This window comes from Coptis chinensis, chromosome 3, assembly GCF_015680905.1.
Source record: "Coptis chinensis isolate HL-2020 chromosome 3, ASM1568090v1, whole genome shotgun sequence".
In the NCBI taxonomy this organism is placed as follows: domain Eukaryota; kingdom Viridiplantae; phylum Streptophyta; class Magnoliopsida; order Ranunculales; family Ranunculaceae; genus Coptis; species Coptis chinensis.
In genome coordinates, this window is record NC_141458.1 from 116,343,173 (window position 1) to 116,353,492 (window position 10,320).

Genomic DNA, 10,320 nt, shown 5'->3' on the forward strand with positions numbered 1-10,320 from the left:
GTTCAAGGAATTGAAACGCGGTCAAAGTGTGTCAATCTTCTCATTCTTACACCACCAAGCAACTCCAGTATCATAGTCTACACTCTACAGAGGCTAGAATCCTACTTCATACATAAAATGCACCCTGTGGGAAAAAACCAGGACCAATCACAACATAGAAGCAGAACTTTGATATTCTGATGATTGTCAGTGTGACTGAATTATTAGTACGGTAGTACCTACTCCGCCACCGCATTACACAGATAAGCAACAGTAAACCATTTTGGATCAGTGATGATTTCTTTACTTCCTGTTAGTCTATGAGACCAAGACAGAAAATCTTCCTTTCAAAAATATTTTCAACAAGAAAATTCCTTAGCTTTTTTCTTAGAGCGCAGTAATACACACTTTTAATTATAACGTCAATGTTTTGTTCATAAACCTTTTTATTTTTTTGCACACAATCATTGTTCTTGTTTAACAATTAATTATGAGAGGAAAATGTTTGGCGCATCTTATAAATTTTGTAAAATTGAAGACTTCCATGGTGAAACAATGGACTTGCCCAGAATTCGCTATTAACAACCCCATGGTTCTCCAGAAAATAAACTTCCATCTGACTTTTCCAAACATCAGTGCTCTGACTTGCAATTTTGCAGATACAATTTCCATATTTTTACTTATCTGAAACGCAAGGCCAAATAAGGTGGATACACAAGACTTCAGTATTACAATAAGACATTACGACAAGTGAACTGCGCAATCAGTTCAATAAGGCATTAAAATGATCCTCGAAATCAGGGCTCAATAAATTGCTACAGATGTTGTCCATAAACAGCAACGCCTGTCAAAGACTCAAAGCAAGAATAATGAACATCTCAAGGAATACCAAATTATTTTACAAGTTAGTTCTATCTGCATCCAAGGATCTGATGTCACACTATAGAGTATAGAGTCAAGCACGTACAGACCAATTTCATTTTACACAAAATTTGGTCACGTAAATTCAATAATTTCACCATCAAATGCCAAACTGTTTTATGCCTAATTTAATTTTTATTGGTAAATGGTAAGAGTTCTGCAACAAAATTACGAACAAAACAGTACTAATAGATTTCAAAAAAGCAGGACATTCAAATGCATTGGTAATTTCATGGCCTCCTAGTAGGGGGACATATTTCCCACCCCTTTAGTTGATCGGGTGCTTTCACACTTGTAAACTCAATGCCAAGTAAACTAAGAATAGGGATAAAAGGTTTCCTATTAAATCAACTATACATCACTACATACATGCTAGTATGCTACTACTGTGAAAGTATGAGTTCCTTAAAAGACATACAGCTTCAAAATCAATCGGATCCATCTCCTCTAGCTTCTGGAAGTGATCGCAGCTGTTTGGATCAAAGACACTACCTATATAGCGACAGACCTCAGCAAAATCTGGCGTACCTGCAGCAACAAATTAGTAATTAAATGCAAGCAAACAGGCATTGTTGGAACAAACTAGAAACCTAACCAGCCAAAAAAAAAAAAGACATTTGAACTTCTCCAAGGCATAGACATAGTAGGTTTGTGATTCACTAACATGAAAACAAAGTCAATAAGAGTTGATATGATCCTTTGGTCAGTTTATCATATCTTTGAATTCGTGAAAATACTATAAAAGTATTTTTTTAGAATTGAGGCTGTCCATAGAAGTGAGCAAGTCAATGGATTGAATAATTTATTAAAGCATCGCATTTTTTGTTTAGTTAAGATTCTTTGCCTTCCAAAAATCAATTTCGTATAGAGGTTACCTCTTAGTGGAGAGGTTTGATTCTCCATATCAGCCATTATATGAGTTAAACACGCCGTTGGTGTGCTGTCCATGCTACCGCAACAGTTTTGAACTATGGTAGCCCCTGCAGATCCTATATTAGGTGTTAAACGAGAAGTGTATATTTCTTTGAAGAGAGAGAGAGAGATCTGGTTCTTCTAATGAGAAACAAACTTGAACTGTCATTAATGAGCAAAGTAAGAACTAAACCTGTCTCCATATGTGATACACCAACTGCTGGTACAGAATCATGAGCCAATGAAGACACTACTGGAACTGCAATAGAATCTATTTGCAGTGACGAAGAATCTGGTCTAAGATCGTATCCCGGTTCAAGAATAGAGGAAAATTGAAATGCTCCCATAGCTTGTGAGAGAATAGGCACTGCCATTTTATTAAAGTTAAAGAAAAAATCAGTTTTTTTGTTATTCCTCTTTTGTTTTCATATCATGAGAATTAAGTGAAACGAAAACTGGTGGTACACCAACTGGTCAGTGTCAATTAAGTAAGAACTAAACCTGTGGTCACATGTGACATATTAACTGGTGGTACAGAATCATGAACTGACGAAGATACAACTGGAACTGCAATCGAACCTGTTTGTAGTGATGATGAATCTGGCTTAACAACACATCCCAGTTCAAGTATAGGGGATGAAGATTGGAGTGCTCCCATCGCTGCAAATTAAGAGAACAGGCACTGTCCTTTATTGAAGTATAAGAGAAAAAAATCTCTGGTTTCTTTTTAAATTTTCCCTTTACATTCAGAGAATCAAGTGAAACATAAAGGTATTTAAAAGTATAAAACACACATGCACACATAAACCATAAATCTTTCTAACCATTTTGAATGGCTTTCCGAGGATAAGGATGAGCTGCCTTCTTTTTTGGCCTAGGGGGTGGTATATATTCATTTGTCCCATCCTTTTTAATCTTCTTGAAATGTTTCTGGGCATGGCTGTTAATCTGCAAAAGATTAGCCTTAGCCACTAAACTGCATAAACTAAACAAATAAAAAAACTAAAAATATATAGATATACAAATGAATCAATATATTTCTCAGACGGAAGTAGTTCCATAGTTGAAATAGAGGCTATCAGCGCACACATATTTCTATTTCAATCTGAGGAACTGACAGGACCATACGGAAGGCATGATTAGTAATTCATTCTCTCCAGTCATCATGTTAAACAGTTAAAACAAGTGTGTATTTTAACAAAGAAAGAGATACTTGGATGTGAAGTACTTTCCTCATCAAAATACTAATGCAAATTCGGATAGTGGAAAAATCAATTTTCTTTTTATTGTTAAAACAAGATTTCCTTCCTACAAGAAAACATGTCAAGTACAAAGAGATAGTGTTTGGCCCACGTACATATCAATTTGCCCTCGGAAAGGCACTACAGAGGGAAAAACCTCGGGTAAAATGTATAATCAAAAGTTCCAAGATCAAAGAAAATAACAGCCTTAATAACAGTATGATGGAATCTGAATTCCCAATGAAGACACAAATATGGAAATCCCAAGACAAGGTGTCCTGTATCCCATCGATATTTGAATGGTTTAAATAATTGGCATCAACAGAAAGAACCAGATTAACCGATTGTGTTTCAAGAGATTCGAAGATATAAGGGGGCTTAAATATGATTGCCAGGCATAAGCAATGACTCGAGTCTACATGATTGACCCGTTTCATAGGGGGTTTGGCCTATCTCATGTACAGGGCTTTATGCATATTGGTGAAATTGTTTAATATCACCTGTTTAGCTGTCTTTTTCCCAACAAACGCTGCAATCTTTCTCCAATCACGACCAAACCTGTAAGAGAACCAAAGGAAGAATCAGTGTACAAAGTCTCTTCCAAGATTGATGGAATTCAGCAAAAAAATAAATAAGAAGTAGACAATGATCAAAAGAATTACAAAATTGCTCATGTTTTAATTCAAAGACAGAAATAAGATGGTTTGGTTTTACATATTTCATCTGCATTTGCTTTTACATTAACATGTTTTTTTTTACAGTACCAAATGCATTTGATTTTCAGTACCTAAGAAAAGAAGAGAATAACTGTTTTAAGCAATGCCATTTGGTACAAAACTAACAATTTCTCAACTCAAGAACAATATTGATGAGCAGGAAATTTTTTAGAGTAATTTTATTACAGTAAAGAAGCAACAATATTTTCATCACCTTTTACAGGAATCTGATGAAAAACCAAAGAAACCCAGTTCGGAGAAGATGAATAAGAAAGCCTCTATGAGGCTTTGAGCAACAACAAGTTCAACAAGATATAAGTAACCATATTGATATAAAAAAAATTATAATAATGAGAAGGAAGCTACAACATACAGTTCAACAGCTTCAACGAACTTGTCGTGTTCTAAATCCGTCCAATATTCTTTCTCTTTGGTGAGAGTATAAGGCTTTCGAGTCTTTCTCGCTACATTGTTTGGTGTTGGCGTTGTTGGTGTGTGTATGGAGTAATTGAGCCAAGGTCGAGAATCCATGCAGAATGGAGGTGAAAGGTTGCTTGATTATTAGAATTTACCGTTGTAAATGTTGACTCTTAAACCTCTGTAGTCTAATTATGCTGGACCATTCTTGACCTTCAAGTAAGAGAATTATGCCAACAGAATTGTGCTGAAAATATTCTTCATCTAACAACAAAAACTGGTAAGTGGTAACACATGCTTGGCACTACTTACTTCAGAAATAATTAATTTTTGATTTGTACCCCAGTACCAGCGTACTACTGAGTACAGGCAGTAAAGCAGGGATGATCAGTGTTCAGTACTACTAAAACATAGTTCTAGATAAACTATTATTTTCTTCCTCTTCCTTTAATTTCCATTTTGAAAATACTATTAATGTTACCTAGGATTAAGAAATGTGAACTTCATTTTTCTCTTAGGAAAAATATTCCTTGACAAGAGAATTTGGGATACTCAATTTTTTCGATTTTGAAAACAATTCGTCATGTTTAATTGAATCACATAGGTAGTGATCTTTTCTATACAGGTCTTTCAACAGTGGCTTTGTCAAGAACTGAACTAATTAGACACCTCCAGCTTTTTACTTGACAACTTTCATTGCATTTTGCAGCTGAGTGGCCCAACTGGCCAAGTGGCCATTAACATTACCCTAAAAGGTTTAACAAAATGTAGCTGACGGAAAATACAGTTTACTGATATCTGAACTTTCAAATCCAACCAGCAAATGCAAATTAATACATCCAGAAAGTATGATTGGAGTAGCAACTAGAACAGTCATTGACAAGTCAGATACCGACAATTCTGATTACTCGACAAAGGATGCCAAACATATTATCTTAAACATGAAAGAATTGCAATACAAATTCATGCAACAACAATAGACAACAAAACAAAGGGTACAACGAAAGCCCTTTAAACAATTGGACGTAACATAAGCAAACATCAGGATTGATCACTAAGTCCTGTTGTGCAAGAAAGCCTACATTCAAATTGTTATCTGAATAACAAAGAACCCAAGGAAAAACAGATACGCTAAAGCCCACGCCACGGATTCCCATACTTTAATCATCAAAACTGGATCCTTTACAAGTTGACTGAGCTAATTTCATCCCAAATTCGGGGAGAAACGTGAGGTGTAACTCCAGTCTCAAGCTTCTAATTGTTACACCACCTAATCAATCCATCGAGCAACTCCATCTTCATCATCTACGGAAGCTAGAATCTCAATGCGCACATGTAATACAGCCTGCATTAGAAAGCAACAGGAGTAAGAAGTAAAGCACGATTTTCCTGAAAATCATCTGCTTGAATTGATAGTATAGAATGTTATCATTCTTAGCTTTCAATAGAAGATCACTTCACAAAATTATTGATAAGCCATTCAAATATTCAACTTTAGAATTTCGTTCATGCAAAATACTAATTGGTTTAGATATGGGAAGCGTGAACCTGGATTCAAAGTAAAACAATGTTATAGTAAAACCATTGACTTACCAGGGGATTCTTGCAGTTTACAAGTCTACATTCCTCCAGCAAAGAACCTTCTAACACCCAACTCTCCCAAACATCAAAGCTATGACTGGCAAATACAAATTCCATCCTTCGATTTATCTGAAAAAATCAAACGAAGGTTGACCGACACAATACCAACATTTCACATAGAAACTTTAGTGATTAGGGCTACCGTCAAGAATTGTCAGATCAAGAGAGATAGATGACTTCCGATGGATTATAAATACGCAGATACTTACAGAATTATGGAACATACATGCAATATTTGAAATTCTTTTTAACCAAAAGATAGTATCTTGTGCACATTTTCTTTTGATAAAACAAACAATTAAAATCATATATTTGAAAAGACTCCTTCACTTTTAGCAATCGATCAACATCAGTCTCTGCGCAATATGGTTGCCACATCAAGTTGTTAAATCAAACATATTTGTCGTTTGAAGCCTCACTTAGGATAGGGTTCCTCGTGACTACGGAATATCTTTACCATTTCCACTATGATATTTTCAGAAAACAAAAGAACGTCCTACTGGTTTCCAATAGATACTCAACAAACTCATGGAGCATCAGCTCAGATATTACCTGCATCGGGATAACTAATATTGTGCCTAGTGAGAAATGATAAATAATTTTTTTCTGTAACAACATTACTATATACTGCTCATACCCTCTAAGAAGGGTTACAGATTAATGCTCCAAAAAGAGGGATGCGGGATAGAGAGGTTTTAATAATTCTAGCTAGCAGCTAGAGTGCCAGACTGTTCAGAGAGTATATAAAACTGACTTTTCAAAATTTTAATATCATCTAGCAGACTTTTGCAAACAAGCGAGGGGGAAAAACAACAACTTAAAATTTCCCATAGAAAACCAAATTAGAAGCAAGCCTAGTTAGAATAAGAAATACCTGCAACAATTTTCCACCGGCCACAAATGATCGCAATCCAAAAGTATCCTATAGAAAATGTATTGTGTAAGCATATAAAAATTTGCAGCACAAATAATACATTCAAGTAAACGTTGTAACAATTGATGATACAGAACATGATACAAAAAAAGGTATCATACCTTGCTTCTAAAAGAAACAAGAAATTGTGCTGCAGGATCCCTTTTTGTTACATTTGACATGGTATCAAGAAACCAACCACCACCAATAACCCTTCGCCTTGATACGTGTAATGCAGATCGATCACTTGCATGTAATGCTATAACAAACCCGTCTTTTAGTACCTCAGCAGACTTTCTACCAACTCTAATGCTCAACTTTGTGTGCTGCTCAGAAGTTGATTCTTGGGCAGATTCAATGGAGGTTTTCCTACTTCTAGAATCTTCTGGGGAAGCAAAACGAGAACTGGAACTTAGCACTTGATCTGTGCCGCTCACTGCAGTATCATCTTCTCGTGGTGAAGCAATGTTTCTGTCTTTTTCTAATACAGATGGTTCATCCAACTTTTGTTGCGACCTACGTCGAGCATGCTTTTTCTTAGCCTTCTTGCCTGATCTGCTATGGCTTCCCTCGGACTGAACAACAGTTGTTTGAGACACACCTGACCCTTGAGGCTGTATATAGGACTCTTTTGGTTCATAAATGCCTTTCTTTTTGCTGTTGTCTGAACTTAATTGAATATCATCTTTCCACATCTCAACATCACAACCCTGCAAAGGACTCTCTTTGTCCAGTTTCTCAGATTGTCCATCCTCATATCCAATATCACTTACTGCATCTTCTTCATCAGAGGTAGCATTTGCCGGGATAGCCCCATCGAGAAAAAACATTTTCAATATTGAAATAGCTTTCTCTCTTATGTCCATCCATACTTCTTCACTATAATCCGCGACTCACGAGGTAAAATTAGCACATTTCGCATCTCTTTCACCTGAAGGTTAAGTTACAATTAGATCAAGCTCCACCCAAAATTGTAGTGAATCAGAAAATTAATAGGTAGATTCCTGTAAAAATCTGCATACCATAAGGCAAATGCAATATATAACTGGTGCCAACACAATGTATTTGAAATGTCAAAATTCATTTGAGCATAATTAAAGCACAAGATGGAAAGTAATATATATCTGCTTCTGTGGCACGAGCTCTACTTTCTTTTCTTTTTTCCTTTCTCGCCTTTCTTCTCTTTCAATTCTTTTTTATTTTATCCCTTAGCAATTCATGCAACCAGTAGAAAGGGAATCTCTGGCTATTTAAACGATGAAATCAAAGAATTCTAGATGGAAGTTGGTACATAAACACCAAGTAGAAAACAAATAAGACTCACAGTAAACTTGGCTCTTTGTTTTTCTGTTTACTTTGTGTTAGCTGTGATCTACTAATTGATCTTAATAAAAATAAATACTCATCAGAACTTAAGGAATGGATTCAGGCCTAAATAAACACATGCATTCAAGATTACAACTCGTACCCTAAGGAAAATGCTCATACCCATGCTTCCATCCATTGTGGCCCTTCAGCACCATCCAACGCACAACCAGCAATAGTTCCATCAATCAGAAGTTGCTTCAGAGCACAATCATCTAACAGCTGACTACTACCAGTGTTCACTAAAAATGCACCTGTAAACAACAGACTTCACCTTTAGATACAAAGAGTAATCATAAGAAGTTTCAAGGATGTAAATGTTTTAAAATATGGTACCTACCTGGTTTTATGTGCTGCAAGCAATCTGCATTGATAATTTGAACAGTTTCATTTGATAAAGTACAATGGAGTGAAATAAGGTCACTTGCCGCAAGTAAATCATTCAGTGTGTCCATTCTTCTTGCAGCAGGAGGAAACATGGTAGGAGGCCTGATTGCTTTCCCCTACACGGAAAACCCAATCAAATATGAGTACAGGGCAGAAACAGTGAATTACTTTAAGAATAAAATAATAAGTTAAAAATATATCCTCAAATTCAGATAAGCAAATAAAGACCAAAATCTATCCAGATAATCATCTTCTATTAATATCAATCCCTCTGATATCTGCATAGAGCATAACAGCTTCCTACCTAGGTAAACCGGTAACATTCTTGGACTCAATATTCAAAATGCACTTCTGTAGGCAACTACGTTTAACATAAATATGCATTCTTGAAATGCCAATACAGCCCGGCATTTCAGAGCCGGTAAACATCAAGGTTCCACTATACATTACAAAGTATTTAATCTAACACAATAACATTTAAGTGTACATTGGAATACCTCGGGAACATCAAAGTAAAGCACGCTCATTTTAAACGCCAAGCTCCTAGTAGCCAGAGACTTAGCAGAAGCAGACCTTCCAACAATCCCCAAAACAAGACCCCTACACCTTCTCATCCCACGACAAAGAGGCTGAACAGAACCAAGCCAACCCGAAGCAGAAAAAGCATGATGAGAAAGTAAATGAGTCCGTCTCAACAAGCCAAGAAACAAAGCCATAACAGTATCAGCGATCTCTTCCGCACGTGATGTATCCACGTGAACGAGACGAAGCCCAAGATCCGAAGCGAGAGCTGTGTCTACGGACCGGTCGGATGAGCCGAGGCAGAGAATAATTTGCCATGGCTGAAGCCGGCGTTGAGCGGCGCGTGGGAGAAATGCTAGTGAGTGAAGGAGAATAGCTGACGCGGATTCGATCCGACCGTCCGTTAGACGGTTAAGACCAATGTGTTCAACGGTTGCGATTCCATCGAGGGTTTCTTGTTCGAGATTACATTCTTCTAGGCAGTTTAGAGATACGACTAATGGGAGTGGCGAAGGTTTTGTATTATTATTAGGGTGAGACATTAGGATTGGGGTTGGGGTTTTGGTGGTTGTACTGTTTAAATTGTCCTTCCTCATTTTTTATGTTGGCTGCTATGGGTACTACTATAATAAAGAGGCTAGATCTTCCTTTACTGCTGGATTGGATTAGATTTGGGGATGTTTTCTTTTTCCCTCTCTTTAATTTAATTTCCTGTGCTTTTCATAATACACTCAGGTGGAAGGTCCAGAACTCTAGATCACGCTGTCTGTATGAGTTTGGGCTAGTTTATAGGCCTCCGTTACGTTACATCTGTTAGTCCATCCAAAAATTGGGCATTTCATTCCTATCTTGTGTCTGCACTTTCCTTAAAATCCTTGCTGACGGAGTGGCAATGGAAATCATAGTTTGTGATTGGACCATCCAAAAACAACAAACACCACCAAAATAATAAAACCCCATCACCCACCTGATACTTCAATTCAAAAAAAGAGAGAGAAAGCAAACGAGTGAACCAATAGATATTACCTATAATCAAGAAGAGGGGAATCGATAGTTAGCTAAAGTATCACCACTTCTCAAATAAAAAACAAACTCTATGCGGCAGTTCATCAAACAACTTGCAAGAATATATTCAATCACACACCAAATACTGATTCATTAACCTAGTTAAGACATGTTGAATCAGCGATTCTCGCAAGCTACAACAAGTCATAGCTTTTCCAATAACAATTCAAAAATCCATTTCACCAAATACAGAATTATCAACAACTCTTCACGTTCAATCAGAAAGTTATAAATCATGAGT

The 10,320-nt window shown here is 36.6% G+C and overlaps 2 protein-coding genes across 2 annotated transcripts; both read right to left on the minus strand.

Moving 5' to 3' along the window:
• Nucleotides 1-495: 495 nt before the first annotated feature.
• On the minus strand, nt 496-3,800 carry LOC147513381 (uncharacterized). The gene is made up of 7 exons (XM_086599538.1): nt 3,554-3,800; nt 2,637-2,760; nt 2,392-2,472; nt 2,006-2,179; nt 1,776-1,880; nt 1,319-1,428; nt 496-823 (listed from the first exon to the last, which is right to left on the minus strand). Exons 3-7 carry the CDS (start codon nt 2,468-2,470, stop codon nt 743-745), a joined length of 549 nt encoding a protein of 182 aa, XP_086455664.1. The 5' UTR covers nt 2,471-2,472; nt 2,637-2,760; nt 3,554-3,800; the 3' UTR covers nt 496-742.
• A 1,158-nt stretch (nt 3,801-4,958) lies between these two features.
• On the minus strand, nt 4,959-9,723 carry LOC147513382 (C-terminal binding protein AN-like). Its single transcript, XM_086596421.1, is given in 8 exon segments — nt 4,959-5,531; nt 5,780-5,896; nt 6,702-6,749; nt 6,863-7,630; nt 7,633-7,671; nt 8,229-8,359; nt 8,446-8,608; nt 8,990-9,723. Coding segments are annotated over 8 exon segments (1,962 nt in total). The 5' UTR covers nt 9,611-9,723; the 3' UTR covers nt 4,959-5,456.
• Between the last annotated feature and the right edge of the window lie 597 nt (nt 9,724-10,320).